At 42.3% G+C, this 27,138-nt stretch overlaps 2 protein-coding genes across 5 annotated transcripts in view; one reads left to right on the top strand and one right to left on the bottom strand.

The window, feature by feature from the left end:
- Positions 1 to 7,181, top strand: part of btbd7 (BTB (POZ) domain containing 7) — a 114,666-nt gene extending 107,485 nt beyond the window's left edge. Inside the window, exon 11 of the mRNA XM_029631604.2 lies at positions 266 to 7,181. Coding sequence (XP_029487464.1) covers positions 266 to 916 — 651 coding nt within the window. The 3' untranslated portion in view covers positions 917 to 7,181. The remainder of the gene's footprint in view (positions 1 to 265) is intronic.
- Positions 7,182 to 7,625: 444 nt separating this feature from the next.
- Positions 7,626 to 26,209, bottom strand: ubr7 (ubiquitin protein ligase E3 component n-recognin 7). Of its 4 annotated transcripts, none has more exons than XM_029631608.2 (12): positions 26,132 to 26,209; positions 24,462 to 24,591; positions 23,981 to 24,114; positions 22,812 to 22,872; positions 16,911 to 17,006; positions 16,752 to 16,805; positions 14,439 to 14,544; positions 11,350 to 11,480; positions 10,223 to 10,411; positions 9,604 to 9,784; positions 9,188 to 9,249; positions 7,626 to 8,804 (listed from the first exon to the last, which is right to left on the bottom strand). In XM_029631608.2, exons 2-12 carry the CDS (start codon positions 24,588 to 24,590, stop codon positions 8,712 to 8,714), a joined length of 1,236 nt encoding a protein of 411 aa, XP_029487468.1. In that variant the 5' UTR covers position 24,591; positions 26,132 to 26,209; the 3' UTR covers positions 7,626 to 8,711. The 4 variants fall into 4 exon arrangements, with proteins under 4 accessions (XP_029487468.1, XP_029487469.1, XP_029487466.1 ...); XM_029631609.2 differs by lacking the exon at positions 26,132 to 26,209 and adding an exon at positions 25,155 to 25,433; XM_029631606.1 differs by lacking the exon at positions 26,132 to 26,209 and having other exon boundaries at positions 24,462 to 25,047.
- Between the last annotated feature and the right edge of the window lie 929 nt (positions 26,210 to 27,138).

Raw genomic sequence — 27,138 nt, forward strand, 5'->3', positions numbered from 1 at the left:
TAGTGGTAATGACAGGGCCTACGGGGATAGCGGGAATGCAGAGTTGGAATTGTGTGGGAATGTGGCGAGGCCATTTTGATCGAGGGGAATGTCATGAGCTATGTTGAAATGTAGGTGGCAACAATGTGTAATGGAAGAGAGGAAAGTGGGGCCCTATTCTCAAATGTACTTCTGAGGGACAATGAGAGCTTAAATATCCTCATCTTGACATCCCCAATATATCGTATCAGGTTGCTATTGTCTTAAGGTTTGTTTGTTCCTGCAGAACGTGGCGCCGGTCATCAACGAGTTCATGCCGGACATTGCCATGGGCGTGTCGGCCATGACCCTAAAGGAGCGTCGCCTGCCCGAGGTCACCATGGAGGTGGAGCCTCACGAGCCGCATCCTCACCCCTCCACGGCCCCTCCTGCTGTGCCCCACTGCCACCTGGGCCTGAACCGCCACGGTCCGTATGCCTCCCGCAAGAGGCACGCTGCCGAGCCCAAGCCCGAGGCCCAGGCGTCAGAGTATCCTGACTTGTACGAGTTTCCCGGGCGCCACGTGAGCTCCTTCGCCGGGCCGGACCTCTACAGTCACAGTCGAGTTCCTTCGGGAGGGGGCCTTGTCCCTCCACAGTACTCCCCCGACGAACAGCAGCCAAACCCCTGCCGCGGCCCAGTCGGCACCCCACTCCGCCTGGATGTTCTGGAGCAACCCCCCCAGAGACTAGATCTGGCTCTGGCCATGCAGAGCGGAGGAGTTCAAGCAGCCGGGGCATCACACAACCCGAGAGGACGCGCCCGAACTGAAACAGACCTCACTTGCGGACTGGGACAGGCACGGCCCGCAGAACCTTACTCCGAGGAGGTGGTGGGGGCCAGGGACCGAAGGTCGCCCAACAAACCTGAGTACCCTTACAGGAAGTCTGCACTCTGACCCTCCGCAACTAAGACTGTCAGAGGCCTCGGGAAAAGGCAAGAGCGCTAAAGGACGGTTCGCTATAGGGGGATTTGGGGTTGACGGCTTCAGTGGTTGGCAGTGTCTCCGGTGACAGAGTGGTCATACTCGCGCTCAGTTCAGGGCAATGGCACTAAGCACACATAGTAGTAGTCCCCCCCTCCCCCGGCGAGCCCCAGGTGCTGCACCAACTAACGAGATGCGGCGGTCACAGTGCCTTCAGCACAGAGCCATGGTGGGGGATGAGGAGGAAAGGCTTGGTTTGGTTGAGAATTATTTGTCCAAATAGATTAGTCTCATGAATTAACATAATGGGTCCTAGCCCTTCCCATCTCCCAGATTGGATCCACGCTCAACTGCTTATCCTCCAATCACTTTTATTCTTCTCAAAATGAGTCTTGACTGGTCATCGAACTTGAATAAATCCTTCCCTTTCCGCCCAGTGTTTTGGATTTTGACAACGCACAGTCATCGTTTCATTTCCATTATACTAATTTCCTGCATCAGGATGAGGGTACTGTAGAGTTATATATTTATATTTGTGTCCCGGTATGCTTTCCTTAGAAATAAATTGAAAAATGCCCAGGCAATGAGTTGCAAACTCATTTCAGCAACCTGCCCATTACAAATAGCTCCTCCTTTTGAAAAAGGTGGAATTGCAGTAATAACACTTGTAATCCTTTACGACCCACGGGCTGTATGTCAGGACGGGCAATATAAGATTTGAGCAAGAGCACAAAGAGGAGAAGAGAAACACAAATGAAATCTTCCTACTACTACCAATGTGGCTACAAGGCAGGAATAATAATTGCATAGCTGCTTTTATTAGAAGTGACTCTAGAAGTCATCCACTTTGCATACCCATAGTTAATGTGAGTGGTAGCCACTGCTCAGCGCTATCTCTTGGTCCTCTCCCAACACTTACACTTTGCAGATGTCCTTTTTACCTTAACCTCACTGTAATATTCAATAGCCTGAGTGCTGGGCACTGTAAGTCGTTTGAACCCGGGCTAGTATTCCAAACCACGTTTCCCACTTTGTTGATCTATTACTGTCGATTGGCCAGAATGTGCATATACACCTGGTTTCCGGGGTCTAAATTCAACCTCAATAATTAAAACGGGATAGCAACAGCAAATCAAGAACTGAAGTAGAATATCCCTGCCTTAACCCTACAGCAATTTGTGGAGATTTATCAAGATGCAGGCCCCATGACTGTGCCCCTCTGCCTTTTCCATAGCTCAGCATGGCCGGCGGCCATCTTGGATAAACTTCAACCAAACCAAAGCCCAGTTCCTCAATCCAATGACTCCCTGTCTTCCTCCATGGCGATCTGAACAAGACTGCTTCGGTCACCATCCTTACTTTGACGTACTGTACCCAACAACCAACAATTGTGATGATGTCAATGGAGGTTTGTGGAAGAATAATTAAAGCGGGGGGGAAACAGTTAAATGGTTCCTCTTGAGGAATTTTTTATCTCTTGTCCACTGGGTGAAAAGACTTACCTAGCTTCAATTAAAACATGCTCACTCACGGGTCCTCCCTTTCGATTCAGAATCTCAAAACATTTTCCATCCCATTTTTCACTAGCTCCTGTTGCGCCGCATTGTCAAAACATTACATTGACTTGGGTTCACTGTAATTATCTTCCTTCTGTTACCATCTCCTCGCACACGGAGAAATGAAATTGCTGTATTGTGCCCCTGCTATACTACCATTCACACATTCTCTAATATTTTCTTCCGTTTTCCGTTGCGCGCCCTAATGAACATGACCTGGCTCTCTGTATAATGCTGATGCCTCATGTTTGTCTGCGAGGCAGAGACTCACCTCTGATGGTTAGCAAATTATGTTTCTCTCACAGAAAACCTAACACAAATACCTTTTATCTCAGCAGTTGAAATGACTCATTTCTGTATGCCCTTTCAGCATGCAATGATTCTCAAGGCAGAAGGTACTGGAGAAACATAGAAATCCCTACTTGTTGGTGATTTTTTAAAAATTGTTCTTTTGAACCTGGTTGGTCAACTGCAGGGAGACAGACTATAGTTACTGTGTAAGGCGTTTGCCTCGTCAGTTTCGTAAGTTGGATGAAGTCCTCCAGTTGGTTTTGATGCATTCATGCATGTATGAATGGTGGGACATGGAATATTCTTTCTATCAATTCATGAATGAGGTCTGATTGGGAAGCAGGTTGGGATAAGGTTGGCTTAAGTATGTTTGCAGGCTTTTTGATATGGCTTTTTGTCTCCTCTCGCTTTCGATGGTGGCGACTTGAAGACTAATGTATATCACCAAGACATAGGAGATAAGTAGCAATTAGAATTCATTTTGATTGTCACTGGCATGCTCAGAACCTTCGTTTGGGTGTCGGCTCTTGTGTCAAGAGGGTCAAAAGTAGCATCCATCATCTGATATGAGTTATCCCTCGAATGGCTCTGTTGTTTACTTTTCCATTGCTCTCTCCTCCACCCCCCTTCTGGGCTCATTGGCATTTGATGGTGCTATTCCTCAATCCAAACTTGGGTCCCTTTCTGTTCTTTGTCTTAGCCTGGTCCCAGATCTGTTTGTGCTCTTGCCTACTCCATTGTCAAGCTAAATGTTTGGCATGACAATTCCATAAGGACCTGGTAAAAGAGCAGAAACAGACTTGCAACCAGGCTATGTCTTGTCTCTACCCAGACTTCTTCACTTGCTATAGTCACTCCACAGTACTTTAACCCCAATCGCTCTCATTTTATGCCAAGCATTCCCTCATTTGAACCTCTGGAACTCATGTACTGGAATGCAAATTATTAGAACTGTACAGTGGTGCTAATATCTTTTAGATCTAGATGTCTCTGTGGCTGTTTTGCTAAGATCATAACCTGCAGAAGATTGTTTTCCTTGGCTTTTCTGCTAATCGTTTCGACCTCCCACTGGTGAGGGCTCACTGCTGACGTTGCTCGAGACTAGAAGGGGTGGTGTGTGTGTGTGTGTGTGTGTGTTCACACGTGTCAGTGGGTGTGTGTTGTTAATGCTCTGTTCTCCGCCTTAGGGGATGAGCTCAACAACAACTAAACCATTGTCCATAGTGGGCTCTCTCTTACTAATGACCGTGGACAGTACTGTAGCTATTATGGTTGTGGAAGAGGAAGGATGTAGTTTGAATCATTTCTATTTTTGGGTGCTGGGTTTTAGTATGGATACGTTTTTTTTCATAAACATTTTCGAAGACCTGACTACTCTGTAATATGAGACTGTCAGTCTATAAGGAGGGGAGAGAAAAAAGTGAGCGTGTCAGCGCAGCCCTTTGCAAACAATGGGCCTGTGACTGCTGCAGCAGTGAGCTTAGAAGAGAGTTCGCCCTCTCAGCAACCTCCTCCAGACCCCTCTGTACCTTAGCCTTATCCTCTCACTTAATGCCCAGAGTACCCCCACGGAGACATTTTGCCGCACCGTACTGCAGCCCCCGAGGCCAGAGCCTCCCCTTCCTCCCTGCAGACCGCCAAGGTCATCCAGACCTGACCTACAGAAGATGGAGGGAGAGGCGGAGATGGAGGGGAGGAGATGGGACAAAAATATGAAAGATATGAGAGAACCATGAGATGTTATCCCCCGCTTTTCCCATTAGCGAAGGGCCCCCCCGGCAGTAACGTAGAGATAGGAGCTCCAGATCTAATAAACACGTTGCCCCCCTCCGAGCAGCAGGAAGGGAATGCCAGGCCGTGCTCTATTGGGACACTTTTCTCCTGGGCTTGTTTTAACCTTAAAGGGAAGGTCTTCACCCCGAGAGAGACCCTGTGTGAAAAAGTGATAACCAAAACGGGCACGTTGGAATCTGATTCTGCAGCCCCTGAGGATTGCAGCCGGAGGTCTCTTGAATCAAATAACAGTCAAATAAAATCTACTGATGCAGCTTTCCGCAAACTGGCAAATCCAGGTTTGAGCTATATTCGTTATGTGTTTGGACTCATTAACTAATTTCCTAGCCAAAATAGTTACCCGTTTACTTTACTAAAACTGCACATGTATGAGATGATTGCTATGCTAATATAGTTATGAGTTTATGGCAGTTTGGCGAATACAGGTGGTATGATCGGTTTTCTCTCCAAATACAGGTGGTATGATCGGTTTTCTCTCCCAATACTAGTGTGAGCACATTCTCACTGACACAGGTATGAATTGATTTTGTTGGTCATTCAGGTATGAGCTCATCTATTTTAATGGAAAATGCAGAGGTCTCTTTGAAGTGTAGAGATGACCCCCTGGTCTGCCCTGAACAGTGTCTCATCTGTGCTGAGGATGAGGGCTTGACTCCTGGCTTTGGACAGAGTGAGTAGATGAGCATTACCAATCCTGCAGTTTGTACGTTCTTTTTGTTGCCTTTCATGGTTTAAGCTAGATGACTAATTCCATTGTATTGTAATATTGTGTGTTATACCACAATGGTTGGACAAACATGACTGTTGCAATAAAGATGAAAGCTGGTAACCCGCGGACTGTTAACCCTTTAGAGAACCAATATGATGATGCATACCCACTAATTTGATTCAGAATGATAGACATTGACAGCAACTTGTACAGAGGGCCTCACTATTGCACTAAAAGTATAATCTCATAACAGTATTGTATGTTTGTTTTCATTGATGAGTAGCACTCCTGTAGGTAGAATGGAGATGTTCAGTTGATTGTCCTCTTGGGTAGTTTGAGTTTGATGAGTGACACATTTCCCTTCAGTAACCACGTTTCTGAGTAGTCATACAGTATTTTTTTTTTAAATACATCATGACAGCTGTGATAGAACGTGGAAGTTTCGGTAAAATTTTATAAATGCTGACAAATCATTTTGTTTGACATGGTGGGATCTTTTTGTCTGTAAAATTAATTATGCAAGCAATGGAAGTGGAAATGCCTTTATGCGCAAATATTGATATAATAATCATCCTCCCACTATGACCCGTGAAAGCATGTATTTTATTAGGCTACAGATTAAATACATGATGATGAACTTCACAGGGTGTTGAAAGTGCAAGGTGATGAGCTTGATGCTCCTTTCCAATAAATATCGAGGGTTTTATTCTGGTGACATGATGATCGATGCTTGACTGCCGTTTGACAAATAAAAAATGTTGTTGTTATCCATAATAATCTCATGTAGACTAACCTACCCCCACAGCGTACCCGTGAGCACGCTTGAGTCAAGACCAGAGTAGGTACATTTGCTGTTTAATGCAACGTTTTTTTGCGACAAAACTATCGGTAGAGTTGAAAATGTGATGGAAAACCAACAAACTTTCGATTTTTATTCGGTACATAAAATTTAAGCGAAAAAGTACATTTTGTGTGCACTGTCATCATGCACTGCTTTTTATCCGCAACATGTCTGTTTGGTGGAAACTTGCAGATTTTAGAATATTTGCATGAAAATCTGTCACCGTTTAATGTAAACCTAGTTATTATCTATAAAAAAGTACTATGGTATGTTACCTTTGCATTATGAGTTGACTTTAATAGACCCTTGATTACATGATTATGTAAGATACTGTATTTAGAGATGCACTCACACTTTCTCTAGGTTTTCACAAGGACCAGGTTGGGGGCTGGGTATGTAACAGGCTGATACCGTACTATGTGCTGTAGCCAACTCTTCTATTGTTGTCAAGCCGTATGTACATGTTTGGCATGTCAGCGAATTAACGCGTACTTTGCTAAAGCACAAAAAGATCTGGACCACCAGGCTAGATATAATAACCCATTTCCTGCTTTCTGGTTTGCATTAGGACATCGGATATCAGCGGCAACGGGAGATTTCTTAATTTAAGACTGTTCTGTCGATTCCTCTAGATTCTCCTTTAGCTCCCCCTCCCTCCCTCTCGTATGGAGACGAAAGAGTGCCTTCCCTGTCAGTGGCTGGGCATCCTTATCTTCGTCCTATGCAAACATTTTCTACCAGCCCACTCAACCAGTCTCTTTGTAATAGTGTAGCCAATGCTTCATATACATAGTGGTTTCAAAGAGTATTTTTTTATTTGAGGTACTTTTGAACAGTCTCTGAAATGTTGTTTTGTTGTACATATACATTTTTCTATATATAAAACAAATATGTCACGAGAAAAAAAGCTTTCTCGTAGACTTAAGGAATTGTGGAAAGTCTATTTTTCTACTCTTCTCAGTTGGGATTGTAACAGTGGTGAACTCAAATCTGCAATTTAGGTGACTGACATCTTGAAAATAAACAGCTTTGATAAAAATGATCAAATGGCTTGAGATTCTTTCTGGTCCCTGACAAGGACTCCCGTCCCTGACAAGGACTCCCGTCCTGACAAGGACTCCCGTCCTGACAAGGACTCCCGTCCCTGACAAGGACTCCCGTCCATGACAAGGACTCCCGTCCCTGACAAGGACTCCCGTCCATGACAAGGACTCCCGTCCCCGACAAGGACTCCCGTCCATGAAAAGTGATAAGTTACGATACTGTATTTCTGTTTTTAATGGTTACTTGAATGCTTCTGCACAGGGTTAACTTAGTCAACTGGGTCAGTAGCATCTTCAAATGTCAGTATTAGAAGTCAATTTCCCTGCAGTTTACAAGGACTAGCCTGATCCACCATCCAAATCACTGCGCTCATCATACTGTGTAAACTCAAACTCGCAAGATCAGGATGGTCTAATGAGGCTAGAGAAGGACCACATGACTTGTCAATCATTTTAGAAAAAAGTTTATTCAGTCAGCAAACGTATCCAACTACTGCATACGCTAATGTTAGCAACACATTCACAAGGAAGAGATTTATTACCATCTGAGCGATTGGCTAAACTCCATTTCTGGTGTGATAGTTTGATTAAAATATCCCCTTATTAATGGTTTGCCAGATGTCAAATCAGCATGTGGGTATTAAAGATAGCAAAACAATATTTAAACTTCCATTATATTCTCTAATGGATGGGTTGATGGTTCCCAGGTGTAACTGCTGTAAGTAACAATAACGCTAAAACAATTTACATTATTCATAGCTTTATTTCTTAGAGTGAACATTAAAAAGGAACAGGGAAACCAATGGTAACATTTAACGTGGTCCTTTAAAATACCAACCGTACTAATGGGCCAGGGTTCTGCAATCATGCGATCTACAAACAGCTGTAACGGCACTAAGGAAATTGCAACTAAGGACAAATACAAAATTATAAATTGTCAAAGGAATGAGTTGAGAGAAAGCGTGTTATGGGAACGATGACCAGCTTAACCAGTTTTGATAATGCATTGTTCTAATGAGTTTTAAGAGCAAATCCATTGATGTTTATTCAAATAAAAAGGTAAATAAAAGGTCATGGGGTCACTGCTCTGTCTGTTGTCTGGAACACTTGCTGTCAGGCAAACTGAACTTAGGCTTTCTCTCCAGTTTAAACAAAAAGTGTTTGAGGGAGAGCAATGATAGACTAATAATTCCCTCTAGAAAAAGATAACCAAAGTATCAACCAAATGCCAGTTCATTAACCTGCTTAGCCTCAATAGACAAATCACATTGCAGCGTCCCGAGTACAGGACAACAAAGCATACTGCCCAGAACAATAACACAAAAGCTCATACAATGTTCAATAGACCTTTTTTTTTTTGTTTACTGCATTTTTATTTGTTTAAACATAACATCTGAGGAGTTGTACTAGAAGATGATATTGGACGCAAGGCAATGACATTCAGTGGGAAGAAGAAAAAGAAATACAACTATACTGACAGGTGTTGGGGAAATGTGGAGAGGGGGAGACCGGTAGTTGTCTGAATGGAGACTGCTCAGCTGCAGTAGTACTGGCCCGCGTTGGCCCGTCGTCTCTTGCGGTTCTGCTGCTGTTGGAAGAACTGACGGATGTCTTCGGGAGTCACTACCTGGGGGGTGAGAAATGGGGCACAAACTTTTTATTCCTCTTATTGGGTGTAGCGACTTCAGCTACAAACAAAAGATGGAGTCTAGGTCATGCTAGGAGTATTGAGTTTGACAGAATTAGATTTTCATCGGGCAGTTACTTTAAATAAAGTTTGATCTCATGGTCACACACCAAGGACAGGACCGCCAGGAGGTGCATTCCAGATTCAGTGACCACAATGTGAAGATCGAGCAAAACAATCCTCATCAATACTATCATTATAAAGGCTGGTTTGCGACACTGGGATAGTGAACATCAACTGAGGACCAAAATACAATGATGCTGATATGATTGATCATTCAACTAAATAGTGTGTACACTGATAAATCTGCAGGTTTTAATTACCTTTCCTTCTGCAGCAAATCTCTGCAGGAAATCCTTCAGCTCAGTCTTCATGTCATTGTACCCTGTGAAGGGAGGGGGGTATTTTAAAAATAAGCTCTTTTTTGATTGCAGCACCGATAGTTGTCTCCACACAAAATAAATCATCTGTATTTCAATCAATACATCTGAGGGAATGGCTCTAACTACTCATCCAACACCTGCCTCACCTCTTTCCTTCATTCACTCTCTCCCTGTCAGATGGTCCAAATTCTCTCCCTACCCCTAATGCTTTGATGGTTGCAGGTCTGTACAGTGTAAGCAATAATGGTGGAAACTCCTCTACTTCACATACCTATCCAGAACCTTCAGACCTGCAAACATCAAAGGGATAGGGAGAGAAATGGTTTAGTCTCTTCTTTAACACCACCACCTCGTACCGTGGATTATCTCCAGCTGCTGAACCCGGCCCAGGGTATTAAGGGCCGACATCAGGGGGTCGCGACCCTCGGCGGTCCCCGCCTGCTCCTGTTCTGTGGTCTTTCCTTTATTCTCGTAGGCCAAGACCGTGTCCGACTCATCCAGGAGAAAGGACATACCAGCTTCAGCATAGGATTTCTGCTGGGGGGAGGAAACAGGTGAGCAGAGTTTTCCTATTGTCAATAGTAATTCTACGAACGATATAGGCCTACTCAACTACATAAATATGCAGTAATTCTGATCATAAACCATTTTTATTTGGGTGTATTATGCCTTTGATTTGTTTTGCAAGATACTACTCGTACATACACACCAAATTAAAAGGCCTAAACAACATGCATGTATTTACCTGTTCTACAATAAAACAGATGTATTCATTAGTGCACACTGTAACAAAACATTTTGCACCGAAAACCAGCGTTTCTTATTGGGCAAATTCAGGTTAGTCCCTCCCACTTTCAGCCCATTTGGTTCCCAGTGAATACACCTCAGATTGTGGCTGTTTGACTTCCTTCTAAAATGGCTGAAGCAGAGAACAGAGTAGCAGCCGGGTTGACGGGATAAGTGGTGAAGACATACCTTGCAGCTGACACAGGAACAGAGTTTGGTTCTCCAGGCTGAGGGCCAGAATACAGCTCCAAACTCTGCTCTCTCTGTACCTGTGCCCCCCAGCTCCATGAGTCTGCACTCTGAGGGGGCTTTGGAGGGGGAGCCTCCCTCCATCTCCTGGTGCCTCCTTTTGCAGCCTGGCACCCCATTGGATTTGACCTGCGAGTAGGACAGATATCACACAATGTCCTCTGAACACTCAAAAGATGAATCTTTTCCACAATATGATTACAAAAGGTTAGACATGAAGAGGTTAAAAGGATGAGGGTAGAAAGTGAACACCTTGCTTTGACTTATCGTGCCCGGTATAATCTGTTAAGTCTAAGGAAAGGAAACATTTCCTAAGTATCTTATCAAGGCCCATTACCTTGCACAACCTCGCCAGTAGACAGACCACTCCCTTAAATTCCAAACCAAAATTACGAGGACACGCCAAAAAAAAACAGTTGCCAGTTGTATAAGAGTGACTTCTGTCTTTGGTGCATGCAAATGTGCGAGCTCACCGGGCCCCTGCGGGAGGGGGCAAATCGTGGGCTGCCATATTTTCTGTCAAATAAGGCTGGCTTCAATTTCCTGCTCGCCTCAGAGGCTGACTAATGAAATCATTCTTGTTGATATGCGGGCGCCGCAAAGCCTTGGGGCTGCTCCCCGCAGACCAGAGAATCTGCGCATGGCACGGGCCATTTATCCCCTAAATACCCACAGGAAACTAGCACAGCCTGGTTCTGTGCACTCATCTCATGCTGACTGTTAGAGGACTGAAGCCACCTGGTGGTTGATACCGACAGTCCCCTTTCCCTGCTCTGCATGGATGCAATGCTGTCAACAGTGGTGAAAGCAGTAACTTTGACTTCTGAAACATGTGTACCTAAAGCATAAGAAAACAAAATGCATGAAGACGCATTGGAAATCTTTTCCACATAATATAGTTCCATCCATCTGTTTTATCTGGTAATAATATCGCTTTCTCAGTGATACTTTTAAACCAAGATACCCATTACTGGTTCATTCATGATATTCAATGTACTGCAAGAAATAAAATGCTATTCATTGTTCTCGTAACATTGTGTATATGAAGCTTTGTGTGGAGTGAGTACCTTCTCTTCACCCTGGTTATTGAGGCTCGTGGAGGCCTCCTCTGTTGTGTTCTTGCCCTCCTCACGGTCCCCCTCTTCATTCGTCACCTCCCCTTCTGCTTTGCAGGGGCTGGCTTTGGTCGCAGCGGGCACTGGAGGAGAAATACAAAACAACATGGAGCCACTTAAGAGCTGATAGGCTCTTTGCACTGTTTTACAATGGCTGTATTCATCAATCTAGCAAGGCAATATTTTCAATAATGTAGTAGTCCCCCCCCCCCATTTATCAAACCGCTATCTAAGTTATATATTTAGAGCCGCCTGTTCGATGGGAAACCAGCTATGTTTTTGTCATGTCTGTGTTGTGAGCAAGTCTACCGGCAGAGGAGCTTTTCCAAGGCCGCCCTTTTGATGTGACGTGGAAAACAGGTGAGGGAGTACAGTTACAGCCGGAAGTGACTTTTCATAGCAGGTTAGGACAGCATTTTAGCTAACCCCAACTCTTTCCTTGACCTTAACCTAAGTCTCCTAACCTGCTGCGTAAAAATACTTCCGATCGTAGCTGTACTCCTAGGCAGAACCCTGGATGGAGCCAGAGACAAGTTTATTCGACAGAGAAGCCTCTGATTGTCCTAGGAATGTCTAGTGTTTTATTCTGACTTATATCATTTGACACCGTGTTATAACACATATGGAATGATGTAGTAACCAAAAAAAGTGTTAAACAAATCAAAATATTTTAGATTCTTCGAAGTAGCCACCCTTTGCCTTGATGACAGCTTTGCACACTCTTGGCATTCTCTCAACCAGCTTCACCTGGAATGCTTTTCCAACATATGCTGAGCACTTGTTGGTTGCTTTTCCTTCACTCTGCAGTCCAAACCATCTCAATTGGGTTGAGGTCGGTTGATTGTGGAGGCCAGGTCATCTGATGCAGCGCTCCATCACTCTCCTTGGTCAAATAGCCCTTACACAGCATGGAGGTGTGTTGGGTCATTGTCCTTTTGAAAAACAAATCATAGTCCCACTAAGCATAAACCAGATGGGATGGCGTATAGCTGCAGAATGCTGTGGTAGCCATGTTGGTTAAGTGTGTCTTGAATTCTAAATAAATTAGGGTCACTAGCAAAGCACCCCCACACCTCTATGCTTCACGGTGGGAACCACACATGCGGAGATCATCCGTTCACCTACTCTGCTTATCAAAGACACGGCGGTTGGAAGCAAAAATCTCAAATTGTGACTCATCGGACCAAAGAACAGCTTTCCACTGGTCTAATGTTCATTGCTCGTGTTTCTTGGCCCAAGCAAGTCTCTTCTTCTCATTGGTGTCCTTTAGTTGTGGTTTCTTTGCAGCAATTCGACCATGAAGGCCTGATTCACACAGTCTCCTCTGAACAGCTGATGTTGATGTGTCTGTCTACTTGAACTCTGAAGCATTTATTTGGGCTGCAATTTCTGAGGCTGGTAACTCTAATGAACTTATCCTCTGCAGCAGAGGGATCTCTGGGTCTTCCTTTCCTGTGGCGGTCCTCATGAGAGCCAGTTTCATCATAGCGCTTGATGGTTTTTGCACCTGCACTTGAAGAAACTAAGTTCTTAATTTTCCAGATTGACTGACCTTCATGTCTTAAAGTAATGAGGGACTGTCGTTTCTCTCTGCTTTGCTTATTTGAGCTGTTCTTGCCATAATATGGACTTGGTATTTTACTAAATAGGTATATCTTGTGTATACCAACCCTACCTTGTCACAATACAACTGATTGGCTGAAATACATGAAGGAAAGAAATTCTACAAATTAACAAGGCACACCTGTTAATTGAAATGCATTCCAGGTGACTACCTCATGAAGCTGGTTGAGAGAATGAGTGTGATTCCATATGTGTTATTTCATAGTTTAAGTCTTCACTATTATTCTACATTGTAGAATATAGTAAAAATAAAGAAAAACCCTGGAATGAGTAGGTGTCCAAACCTTTGACTGGTACTGTACATATTTCCACACTGAGGCTGGAATAATAGTGAAAATGATAATGCCGTTTTAGTGTAAGAGCTGTTTGAAAAGGCCGCCTGAAATTTCAGCCTGGTTTGGTGGGATGGTGTTTTGGCCGGCGTGGTGATTTAATTAGTTAGACCAATGAGTCTCAAACCTCCCTGCCAATAACAGCTAGTTTTCAGCTTTCCCACTCAGACCACCTCCAGACAGTCCTAACAAAATTCTTGCTTGAGAAATTGCTCTTCGCTAAGAAGCTATTTAGTTTATTTTTGACCATTTTCATTGAAAAGAAATCATAGTAAGGTAAATCATTGTTACCCAGAAATTATTTGATATTGAGATCAAAACGGCTGAATTGGACCTTAAAAATCCTTGAGGGGGCATGAAATCGTGCACACATCGACCTCAATAGCTAACGGCACTTTAGTATTTTAGTCACCCATTGAAGTAAACTGCTCTACCGCAAACCATAGCCTCTTGTTCACTAGTTACTGCAGGTTTCATTAGTACTGTACAGGTAACTGCCAAAATAAAGGAAACGCTTAAGTCAGTGAGGGATACAAAGTATTTTGAAAGCAGGTTCTTCCACACAGGTGTGGTTCCTGAGTTAATTATGCAATTAACAAACCATTATGCTCAGGGTAATGTTTAAAAATGTCCAGTTGCCCATTATTTTGGCTACCATGGCTAGAAGAGATCTCTGAACTTGAAAGAGGGGTCTTAAATCACCAGATGTCAATCCAGTTGAACACTTATTTGGGGTTTTCCCAACACCAAATAATGTAATTTCTCGTGGAAGAAGGGTGTCTCATCCCTCCAACAGAGTTCCAGACACTTGTAGAATCTATGCCAAGGTGCATCGAAGCTGTTCTGGTGGCCCAACGCCCTATTAAGAAACTTGATGTTGACGTTTCCTTAATTTTGGCAGTTACCTGTACGTTCACATAGAAGCATAAACAAAACACAATGTGGTAGGTCTAAAGAATGTCTCCTATCCTGAAGTGTTTTCTTTCTGAATTTGTTAATTGGGGCATGCCAGTAAACTGAAGGTAATGAGAGTACCCATAGAACTACATAAAGAATCACTGTGAATTCTAGAATCTCTATGAGTACCTGCCAGATGGGTGGCGTAGGCCCACAGGAAAGGAGCATTGTTCATGCAGGACTCGCACACCATCTCCTGGAGCTCCACACACTCTGGCACAGGGCAACCCAAGTGCTGGATAAAAAAAACGTAATAACACTCATATACGATATACATATAGCAGCTATGGCATCAAGTGTACACAGTAAAGACCAGGGTAAAGACCAGGCCGGTCTTGAGTTAAATACTCGGGATGCGTTCCAGATATAGGACTTCACAGATTACAGGATCCGTATATTATCTTGATGTGGTTCCCAAGATGTTAAACCAGGGTTCTCCAACTCTGGTGATGGAGAGCTACTGGGTGTACAGGCTTTTGTTCTAGCACAATTAATCAATAAATTATGGGCTGTGTTCAGTAGGCATAAAACACAAGAAAGCATTTTGAAACAGAGCTCTTATCCAAACCTGTCCAATAAGAATGCTCATTTTCGCTTTCCGTTTTACCATATGTTGCTTCCTCCTGAACAAACCCATTAAATTTGGACCATGATTAGCTGAATCCATTGTGCTGGGTTGTAACAAAACCTTGCACACCAAGTAGCTCTTCGTGACCAAATGTTTTAGAACCCTGTGTTTAATAGTTCTGGCATTGTAAAGACCTGATCTGTCCAAGGCCTATATTCACAAATATCATACCCCCTAAAAAAGACTAACATTTCCTTATTGGTAATGGTGAGAGGTAAGCATGTCTTGGGGATATGATCTTTGTGCTTCTGTAACTTTCTTGCTCATGATTATACATAATCATGGTAGCATCCACAAACATATAATATTATGTAAAATAAAAGTAACTCCCAAATGACAATACATTATTCAGCATTCACTTCTACTAAGCACAATATAATCTGAACCACAACAAACTGCAAATGTGTAGTCAAACGTATGTGGACACCCCTTCAAATGAGTGGATTTGGCTATTTCAGCCACACCCTTTGCTGACCGGTGTATAAAATCGAGCACACAGCCATGCAATCTCCAAGGACAAACATTGGCAGTAGAATGGCCTTACTGAAGAGCTCAGTGACTTTCAACATGGCACGTCATAGGATTCCACCTTTCCAACAAGTCAGTTAGTCAAATGTATGTCCTGCTAGCGCTGCCCTGGTCAACTGTAAGTGCTGTTATTGTGAAGTGGAAATGTTTAGTAGCAATGACTCAGCCGCGATCACAGAACGGGACTGCCGAGTGCTGTAGGGCGTAAAAATCATCTGTCCTCGGTTGCAGCACTCACTACAGTGTTCCAAACTGCCTCTGGAAGCAACGTCAGCACAAGAACTGTTCGTCGGGAGCTTAAGATCACCATGTGCAATGCCTAGTGTCGGCTGGAGTGGTGTTAAGTTTGCCACCATTGGACTCTGGAACAGTGGAAATGTGTTCTCTGGAGCGATGAATCACGCCTCACCATCTGGCAGTCCGATGGACGAATCTGGGTTTGGTGGATGCCAGGAGAACGCTACCTGCCCCAATGCATAGCACCAACCGTAAAGTTTGGTAGAGGATGTTTTTCATGGTTCGGGCTAGGCCCCTTAATTCCAAGGGAAATCTTAACGCTACAGCATACATATATTCTAGACGATTCTGTGCTTCAAAATTTGTGGCAACAGTTTGGGGAAGGCCCTTTCCTGTTTCAGCATGACAAAGCCCCCGTGCACAAAGTGAGGTTCATACAGAACTGGTTTGTCGAGATCTCTATGGAAGAATTTTACTGGCCTTCACAGAGCGCTGAACTCAACCCCATCTTGGGATGAATTGGAACGCCAACTGTGAACCAGGCCTAATCACCCAACATCAGTGCCCGACCTCACTAATGCTCTTGTGGCTGAATGGAAGCAAGTCCCCCAGCGATGTTTCAACATCTAGTGGAAAGCCTTCCCAGAAGAGTGGAGGCTGCCAAGGGGGGGACCAACTCCATATGAATGCCCATGGTTTTGGAATGAGATGTTTGACGAGCAGGTGTCCACATACTTTTGGTCATGTAATGTTTAAGTGAATTTGCCCAAATACTTATGACATCTTCAAATGGGGGACTAGATACATAAAGTGCTGTCATTTTTAAACGGTAAAACAGATGTATGAAAATACCCTCAAATAAAAAGGTTACATTCTGTACCGTCACGTCATATGAAACACTTCATCGCAAATACAAAATGCTGGAGTATAGAGCCAAATTAAACATTTTAGCTTCACTGTCCAAATAAATACATAGGGGAGTATACAAGCCCAGGGACCTGTGCATCTTCAACACATCCTTATGCTTTAGTGCTCCACAAAAGCCTTACCCTGCCATGAAGCCAGTCCTCACAGGCAATGCACTGTATCATCTCATCTTCAACCTGGGAAAGACATGTTTTGGTCAATAGATCTTCACTAGAATACTGATTTTTTTTTTCTTCAAAAACCAATTCATAGACTATTTGAGGTGAATGGTCAACTCTCACCGGGTCTTCTGGGTCTGGATATGGCCTGTTACAGGTGCAATACAGACCAACAAAATTGTGGCTGTATTTGTTCTCCGTGTTCAACTGATCCTTGTCCTAGAAGACAGTGAAATCAGTAACATCATGGACCATGCAGAACTCTATGCCTTGATCAAAGTCTCTCAATCAATGGTCCTGGGTACCCAAAGGGGTGCATATTTTTGTTTTTGCCTTAGAACTAACACACTTCATCAAGCCTGATTATTTTTGGGTCCCCAGGACCAGGTTTGATTAACACAGTCCTAGATGTATAGTTTCGGACAACTATATTGCCACCCTTGCACTTTTCTTAAATAATTCCCTATTTCTTTAAGTTGAAATTAAATTAAAAACGCACCACAATTATTGGATTCTCAACATTGCAAAACCAATTTTATTTTTGTATGCTTAATTTGATCATTTTAATTGAGAGACCAATGGCATGGACAAAATTGTTGACACCCTGAAGCTAGTACTTGGTTGCACAGCCTTTGGCCAAGATAACTGGAGAAAAATAACTGAAGCAAATTACTCTAATTCTTCAGTGTTTGAGAATTGCTGTTTTTGGTCGTCAGTAAACACAGCGCTGATCTCTATTTCCAAAGAGCTATAATTTTGTTTTTTGGTACACAGAATATTTTCTCCTGGATTTAGGCTTGTTTAGGTGGGTTGTTGAGAAGTGCAATCAGGCTTTCTTGAGCCTCCTTCAGCAGTTTACCAAAAACCAAATGAAGCATTCAAAGAAAAGAACACCCTCCCTAAAATCAAACAAGGGGAGGTTTGATAATGCTGTGTGGTTTCTTTGCTGCCTCTAGTACAGGGGCGGAGCCTGTGTGTGCAAGAGATCATAAAATCAGCAGCTTATCAAGGTGTTTTGGAGTGCAGCGTTTAACCCAGTGTCCAAAAACGGTGTCTCTGTTGAAGGTTGTGGGTTTTCAAGCAACCCAAACACACATCAAAAGCACCCTGGAATGGTTTAAGAAGAAACACTGGACTGTTCTGGAGTGGCCAGCAAAAAGTCCAGATCTGAATCACATCCAATAGGGAGCTGAAAACAGCAGTTGGGTCACTCTCACAAAATAAGTTGAGAATTACCTTAACAGCTTTCGATGTCCCAAAAAAGTTAAACACATTATTTTTTAACATTTCTCCCTAATGAAAAGGCCTGAGTTAAACATAACACTGAAAATTCACCTAAATGAAATTATAATTCAATTAAATGACTCATCTGTTTCTGTAATGAGAAGGTGAAGTGGGGTAAACTGGGTGTTTGACAATAAGAACCTAATTTTGAAGGCATATAATCGTATACATTTCGGGGCTCCCGAGTGGCGCAGCAGTCTAAGGCACTGCATCTCAGTGCTAGAGGCGTCACTACAGACCCTGGCTTGATTCCTGGCTGAATCACAACAGGCAGTGATTGGGAGTCCCATAGGACGGCCCAGTGTCGTCCGGGGTAGGCCGTCATTGTAAATAAGAATTGGTTCTTAACTGACTTGCCTGGATAAATACTTTTTAAATAATCAAATAAAACTTGTGCCTATCTAAGGACTACTCCTCTAGATGACGCATCATCATTTTATTTAAAAACTGATTGGAGTTTTTACACAAACTAGTCCACAGTGTTTGTAGGTAATAAATACTATAGTTTAATGTAAATGTTATGGTTTATGGACAAACTACCGCAACATATTTGGTTTATTAAAATACGTTTTATTTTTTAAATACCAGAAATGAATCCGGACGCATTTCGGTAATGAGAATTTGGGGTGAAAATGTACAAAATACAGGCGAAAAATGTAAATGTATTTACAATAAGATACTTCCCATAAAACCACACTCAGAATGATACGAGATTTTTGCAGATTCATCATGGTTTTGTAACTCAATTTGCTACAGACAACCAGTTGGTGGAGGGCACCCCTCAAACATTGAAGAATTAGAGCAGTTTACTCCTGAAGAGTGGGGAAAACTGCCAGTAGAAAGGTACAGCAAGCTCTTTGATGGCTGCAATGCCATTTTCCTTTATTTTTCAAATTGAAATGGTAAAATTTAAAGATGCACTATGCAGAAATCGTTCAGTAATTTCCTGGTTACTAAAATTCTAATAGTTTCAGTTTGTGACGAAACAAGAAAGTATAGTGTAGAGAATCATTGTACCATCTAAACTAGAGGAATTAGGGCCGATTTCAAGTTTTCATAACAATCGGAAATCGGTATTTTTGGACACCGATTTTAAAAATATTTTTTAAAATCTTTATTTAACTAGGAAAGTCAGTTAAGAACACATTCTTATTTTCAATGGCGGCCTAGGAACGGTGGGTTAACTGCCTCGTTCGGGGGCAGAACGACAGATGTTTACCTTGTCAGCTCGGGGGATTCAACCTTACGGTTAACTAGTTCAACGTCTAACCACCTGCCTCTCATTTGCACTCCACGAGGAGACTGCCTGTTACGCGAATGCAGTAAGCCAAGGTAAGTTGCTAGCGTGCATTAAACTTAACTTATAAAAAACAATCAATCAATCATAATCACTAGTTAACTACATATGGTTGATGATATTACTAATTTATCTAGCGTGTCCTGCGTTGCATATAATTGATGTGGTGCGTATCGTTGCTCCAATGTGTACCTAACCATAAACATCAATGCCTTTCTTAAAATCAATACACAGAAGTATATATTTTTAAACCTGCATATTTAGCTAAAAGAAATCCAGGTTAGCAGGCAATATTAACCAGGTGTAATTGTGTCACTTCTCTGCGTTCAATGCACGCAGAGTCAGTGTATATGCAACAGTTTGGACCCCTTAATTTGCCAGAATTTTACGTAATTATGACATAACATTGAAGGTTGTGCAATGTAACAGGAATATTTAGACTTATGGATGCCACCCGTTAGATAAAATATGGAATGGTTCAGTATTTCACTGAAAGAATAAACGTCTTGTTTTCGAGATGATAGTTTCGAGATGATTCTACCATCTTAATGACCTAAGGCTCGTATTTCTGTGTGTTATCACGTTATAACTAAGTCTATGATTTGATAGAGCAGTCTGACTGAGCGATGGTAGGCAGCAGCAGGTTCGTAAGCATTCATTCAAACAGCAGCTGTTTATGACTTCAAGCCTATCAACTCCCGAGATTAGGCTGGTGTAACCGATGTAAAATGGCTAGCTAGTTAGCGGGGTCACTCGCTCAGAGACTTTGAGTGGTTGTTCCCCTTGCTCTGCATGGGTATCGCTGCTTCGAGGGTGGCTGTTGTCGATGTGTTCCTGGTTTGAGCCCAGGTAGGAGCGAGGAGAGGGACGGAAGCTATACTGTTACACTGGCAATACTAAAATGCCTATAAGAACATTCAATAGTCAAAGGTATATGAAATACAAAATCGTATAGAGAGAAATAGTCCTATAATTCCTATAATAACTTCAACCTAAAACCTCTTACCTGGGAATATTGAAGACTCATGATAAAAGGAACCACCAGCTTTCATATGTTCTGAGCAAGGAACTTAAACGTTAGCTTCCTTACATGGCACATATTGCACTTTTACTTTCTTCTCCAACACTTTGTTTTTGCATTATTTAAACCAAATTGAACATGTTTCATTATTTATTTGAGGCTAAATTGATTGATGTATTATATTAAGTTAAAATAAGTGTTCATTCAGTATTGTCATTATTACAAAATAAAAAAAGTTGTATTTTATTTTAAATTGGCCGATTACATTAATCGGTATCAAGTTTTTGGTCCTCCAAAAATCGGTATCGGTATTGAAAAATCATAATCGGTCGACCTCGAATCTAAACCGCCGAGGAATATCTTTTCCATTAACAAAAATATTGTATTTTCAAGCTGGGGTACAAAACTGAAAGTAAAAGACGCAAAAACTAAACTTTAAAACAGGAAGCATACAAATAGCGCACATAAAACAGATCTATCGCTTCTTAAACTTGCTTTCAATGAAAATGACAGATCTTTAACTCACATCTACAGTTGAAGTCGGAAGTTTACATACACGTTAGCCAAATACATTTAAACTCAGTTTTTCACAATTCCTGAAATTTAATCCTAGTAAACAATTCCCTGTTTTTAGGTCAGTTAGGATCACCACTTTATTTTAAGAATGTGAAATGTCAGAATAATAGTAGAGTGATTTATTTCAGCTTTTATTTCTTTCATCACATTCCCAGTGGGTAATAAGTTTACATACACTCAATTAGTATTTGTGGTAGCATTGCATTTAAATGGTTTAACTTGGGCCAAACGTTTCAGGTAGCCTTCCACAAGCTTCCCACAATAAGTTGGGTGAATTTTGGCCCATTCCTCCTGACAGAGCTGGTGTAACTGAGTCAGGTTTGTAGGCCTCGTTTCTCGCACCCGCTTTTTCATTTCTGCCCACAAATGTTCTATGGGATTGAGGTCAGGGCTTTGTGATGGCCACTCTAATACCTTGACTTTGTTGTCCTTAAGCCATTTTGCCACAACTTTGGAAGCATGCTTGGGGTCATTGTCCATTTGAAGACCCATTTGCGACCAAGCTTTAACTTCCTGACTGACGTCTTGAGATGTTGCTTCAATATATCCACATCATTTTTCAGCCTCATGATGTCATCTATTTTGTGAAGTGCACCAGTCCCTCCTGCAGCAAAGCACCCACACAACATGATGCTGCCACCCCCGTGCTTCACGGTTGGGATGGTGTTCTTCGGCTTGCAAGCATCCCCCTTTTTCCTCCAAATATAACTATGATCATTATGCCCAAACATTTATGTTTTTGTTTCATCAGACCAGAGGACATTTCTCCAAAAAGTATGATATTTGTCCCGATGTGCAGCTGCAAACCGTAGTCTGGCTTTTTTATGGCGGTTTTGGAGCAGTGGCTTCTTACTTCCTGAGCGGCCTTTCAGGTTATTTCGATATAGGACTTGTTTTACTGTGGATACAGATACTTTTGTACCCGTTTCCTCCAGCATCTTCACAAGGTCCTTTGCTGTTCTGGGATTGATTTGTACTTTTCGCAACAAAGTACGTTCATTGCTAGGAGACATAACGCGTCTCCTTCCTGAGCGGTATGACAGCTGCGTGGTCCCATGGTGTTTATTCTTGCGTACTATTGTTTGTACAGATGCATTTCAGGCATTTGGAAATTGCTCCCAAGGATGAACCAGACTTGTGGAGGTCTACAATTTCTTTCAGAGGTCTTGGCTGATTTCTTTTGATTTTCCCATGATGTCAAGCAAAGAGGCACTGAGTTTGAAGGTAGGCCTTGAAATACATCCACAGGTACACCTCCAATTGACTAAAATTATCAGAAGCATCTAAAGCCATGACATTTTCTGGAATTTTCCAAGCTGTTTAAAGGCACAGTCAACTTAGTGTATGTAAACTTCTGACCCACTGGAATTGTGATACAGTAAATTATATGTGAAATAATCTGTCTGTAAACAATTGTTGGAAAAATGACTTGTCATGCACGAAGTAGATGTCCTAGCTGACTTGCCAAAACTATAGTTTGTTAACAAGAAATTTGTGGAGTGGTTGAAAAATAAGTTTTAATGACTCCAACCTAAGTGTATGTAAACTTCCGACTTCAACTGTATGTGAATTTGGTTAGGTCCCCTAAAAGTTACATATTGCACAAAAATAAAACTGGTTCTGCAATGTTGAAAATCTAATATCATGTTGTGGAGACCAAAAGTTGTTTTCAATTTCAACTTATTTTGGAAGAAATAGGATATTATTTAAGAAAAGTGCAAGGGTGCCAATATATTTTGCCAGACCAGCAACTGGCTACATATTTAAAACATGCCTATCATGCTGTTATTGGCCTAATGTCTCTAATTCAAACTACCACAATTTCAATAAATGTGAGGAAACTTACTGAGTATAACTTGCACCTCATCTCTTCAAACTTGCCGTTTCCACAGTCACAGCGGAAATTCCTGCAAAAATTCCCAGCTCAAGATTAACTATAGGAAAATTCTGTTCGCAACTGCAATATCCCAGACAAAGCTAGAGTGCTGTGGTTCATGATTATATTTATTTCACCCTTATTTTACTAGGTAAGTTGACTGAGAACACATTCTCATTTACAGCAAATACCTGGGGAATAGTTACAGGGGAGAGGAGGGAGGGATGAATGAGCCAATTGGAAGCTGGGGATGAGGGCCATGATGGTATGAGGGCCAGATTGGGAATTTAGCCAGGACACCGGGGTTAACACCCCAACTCTTACAATAAGTGCCATGGGATCTTTAGTAACCACAGAGAGTCAGGACACCTATTTAACATCCCATCTGATAGACAGCACACTATACGGGGTAATGTCCCCAATCACTGCCCTGGGGCATTGGGATATTTGTTTTAGACCAGAGGAAAGAATGCCTCCTACTGGCCCTCCAACACCACTTCCAGCAGCATCTGGTCTCCCATCCAGGGACCGACCAGGACCAGCCCTGCTTAGCTTCAGAGACAAGCCAGCAGTGAGATGTATGGTGGTACAGGACAAACAAGGCAACAGTAAACATGTCATCCACCACAAATGAATTACTATAACTCCCACCTTGGCCCAATCAGTGTAATTTTGTAAATGCCAGATCTCTGTGGCAAGACGCATGTGACTAGTGTACAAACAAACGGAAGGAGACAGGTCCACCGTCCTCTCCCCAATTTCATTGTGTGGGACAATAATACCTTTGAGCACAGATATAGGGGCACACACACAGCACTGAAATATTGTCCTACAGTATTTCTGTTCATTTCCCGACAATTCTGCATCACATCCGTTCATCGACACCCAACATTTGATCTATTGTGCATGGCCCACGTTTGTGTTGGTCTGTCTTATCCTTTAGGTGTCCACTCCACGTCTCTATCTGAATTCATCATCCCAGCTCCTCACCTCCTCAACCTTATTGGAGGAGTAGGTCCAAGGTCCCTCCCTTCAGACCTTCTTCTCCAATAGGTTTTGAGAAGGTGGCAAGGAGAGAGGATGCAAGGAATTGAGGAAAGATTAATTGAAAAAATGTTCAACAATGCAGTGAAACTCACCTTTTGGTGTAGAGCTCAAAAAGGTCATGGCCTTCATGGCATTTGTAGGAGCAGGCCAGGCAGACTCCGGCTGGCTGGCCCCCCTTTGGTGTGCAGGTGCTGCAAGCATAGAGGGCTTGTCGCTTCACATAGCCCTGCAAGACCACATCAAAACAAACACGTGTGAAACAGACATCACATTGAGTCCTTCGGATTGAGCATGAATGCAATGTATACCATGGCAATGATGTAACGTTACATTTGATAAAACCACAGGTTACATTTTGTTATAACGAGTTAATAAAAATACGAATCAAGTTCAATGTATTAACAATTATGTCATTTAGGTTGACGGAGACATCAAATTGGTGACGTCGCTAAAGGTTCCATTTTTCAAAATCCATTTGAAACTAAACACTGGCTTAGACTGCAAAACTGTATTATAGCTAACTTAAACTGGGGTAATTTGTGTTTCTCTAACAATGTGGAGCAAATAGCCTACCTCGGGATAGGAACACTTCTCGGAATCACTACCAGCTAAAACAGCAGATGCCTCATTCTCCAACTCTTCATCTTCTTCCAAAACATCTACCAAAGAAACAGTAGCCTCATCTCCCTCATTTGCCGCCATTCTCGGAAAATAGAAGGTGAAAAAAGTGTGAATACAAGTTCCTGTTCCAGGGCAAAATGTAGAGCGCCAGATAAATCTAAACATGGACGTCCAGAAGGACTTGAGAAGATGTATCAAAATGCTCTGTTCACCAAAATATACAATAAATTAGATACAATAAGCAAAAAAACACTGGAGCGCACTGGACGTTATGTTATTCTCAAACCCGATACACTGAGGGAGTTATTTTACACGGGCCCAGATGGAACCGGGCAATGGGCCGGCACTTCATCTGGCGAAAGCGGGGAGGGAGGAACACCCATCTCAAAATGAACAGTAATCTGTGCGGTCGGTCATGTTGTTAACAAGGCATCATTTTGCATCGTCCGGAAACATACTATATATACTATTACATACTATATATTTCCATCGAATACATGTTAGCAATGTCAAATTAGTTTTCACTTGAACGGCAGAAAACCAATCACTTTCATGGGAAAAGAAATAATCCTACTCATTACATTTACATTTAAGTCATTTAGCAGACGCTCTTATCCAGAGCGACTTACAAATTATTTTACTTACTAATTACTGCACTTGCTTAATTACGGCACTATTGTTTTGAGCAGATTTAGATAGAGCAGCTGGCTCACGCCAGGGAGGCAGCCCGGTTCCAAGTCGAATGTAACCAACTTTCAGTCAAAGCAAAACATGCTTACACGGGCGCCCGGGCTAGATGAATCGAACCACCTCACTGTAGCTCTCTCAGAATGACAATTTCCGCACGATTTCCGGATTATGCTAATATTTCACCCTGTTGGCGGGAGTTTCTGAAAAGCACTTCAGAGATTTTCACATTTTGATAAATTAAAATATTGTCTACCTGTTGGTTTAGTTAGTGATTGTTATTTATATATGTATTTGGGCAAATATGGCGAACGTCTCAAAGTACAAGGCGCTGACCAAATCGAATGTACGTCAAAATGCCGCTATGACTCGGGTCAGAGTTCAAACTAGGGTCATGGTTCAACAATCATGGCAGCTACTGAGATACGAGGAGAGCTAAAATACAGGGATGGCCTGAAGAAAGAGATTATCATAAAAACAGAAAACAACCTGAGTTCTATGATAGTGGGGATTAAGAAATTAAACGCAGACGTATCGGGGCTCCTCACTGATCTCGTTGTAGAAGAACAATTTTGCGGAGGAAATGACAAGGGGGATTTGCAAGTCGACGACGGTGAGCTTGGTTAGCTAGCTAACCTTACTGGTAGCTCATTTAACAACACGCTTAGCTACCGCGATGGATGTTGATAAAAACAAAACAAGGTTCGCGAATTGCTCTGCTTCTATTGAGGCTAGCTATTGTTTATTTTTATTGTGGCTATTGTCTCACGAAATCTATCGATTTTGTTTAGCTAATCATGACCTGGAAGAACACCATCTTTCGGTAGATAGAGCTAGTTGCTATGAAAATCATTATATAGACAAATCCCAACCTTAGCAAATCTTTGGATGATCAGATAAACCGCCCACGTTGATCAGAGAATGAATTTAGATACCTGTCTTTGAGCTAGCTACTTCATGACACAGATCTTCCCAGTATCAAACCGACTAACGTTAGCTTGCTCGGCTACAAATACTTGTTTTGTGTGCCTATGATGCCACTGTGACGTACAAACATATATTGTTACTACGTGTGCATGTGAACAGATGAATTGATTCCGTCATCGGAGTATTGAGTTTTCCCGATATCACAACTTATCAAATTACAAGTGTTTAAAACATAAAGCCTGCAGCCTGTCATTTCAGATGAAACCATGTTCTATTCCTCCATCTTGAGACTATGGGTAGGCGGCCTATGACATATGACGGCTATCAAATCAATCAGCTTTGTGTCATGCCTGCACAGTGTGTTATCAAGCTGCATAAAATGTGTCAACATAGATTTGATGTGAATATTCCTCTCAATCATTAAAACATGCATCTCTCACATAACTGGTATTTGATCACTAATATGTAACCATATCTTGTGCTACATAAAAATAAATATGGCTTGGTCAAATTATTTTACTGAACCTACCTCAGTCCGTGACAGGCTTCATGTAACTGATGCAATCTAAAATGAGTCCAATATTAACATATGGACTACAACACTTGACAGTTTTTAAAATCACTCTATAAGCAATGTACTTTAAGCAGGTCCTATGGGTGGGAAGGGGAGGAGATAAATGTTTATTTGTGTCATGTCTGTTGGTTTGTTTTCACTTCTGTCAACCACTCCCCAAAATGTAACTTGATCACAAAAGTAATTTTCTGTCATCTGTTGCAGATGATGAGGAGGAAGATGAAGACACAAAAGCCCCTATTATGCAGCCTCCTGCAAAGCGGTCCAAGACCTTGAGGGCCTGACAAGGGCTCTGTCCCAAATGGCACCCTTTTTCTTATAGTTCACTCCTTTTGACCAGGGCCCAAGTAGTGCACTAGGTAGGGAATAGGTTGCCATTTGGGACTTAAAAGACTACTGTAGGAAGAAGGGAGTCTGGTGGTCCTGGCATACAAGACTGGA

The sequence above is a fragment of the Oncorhynchus nerka genome, linkage group LG24 (assembly GCF_034236695.1).
Source record: "Oncorhynchus nerka isolate Pitt River linkage group LG24, Oner_Uvic_2.0, whole genome shotgun sequence".
In the NCBI taxonomy this organism is placed as follows: Eukaryota; Metazoa; Chordata; class Actinopteri; order Salmoniformes; family Salmonidae; genus Oncorhynchus; species Oncorhynchus nerka.

Excerpts from the sequence above, each read along its gene's own strand:
- ubr7 (XM_029631606.1), bottom strand. The coding sequence starts at position 24,674 with ATGTTTAGATTTATCTGGCGCTCTACATTTTGCCCTGGAACAGGAACT. Across the intron at positions 22,873-23,980 it reads TTTGAGCTCTACACCAAAAG|GAATTTCCGCTGTGACTGTG; the intron begins GTGAGTTTCACT and ends GAATTTTTGCAG. Across the intron at positions 17,007-22,811 it reads TGAGGTGCAAGTTATACTCA|GACAAGGATCAGTTGAACAC; the intron begins GTAAGTTTCCTC and ends ACTGTCTTCTAG.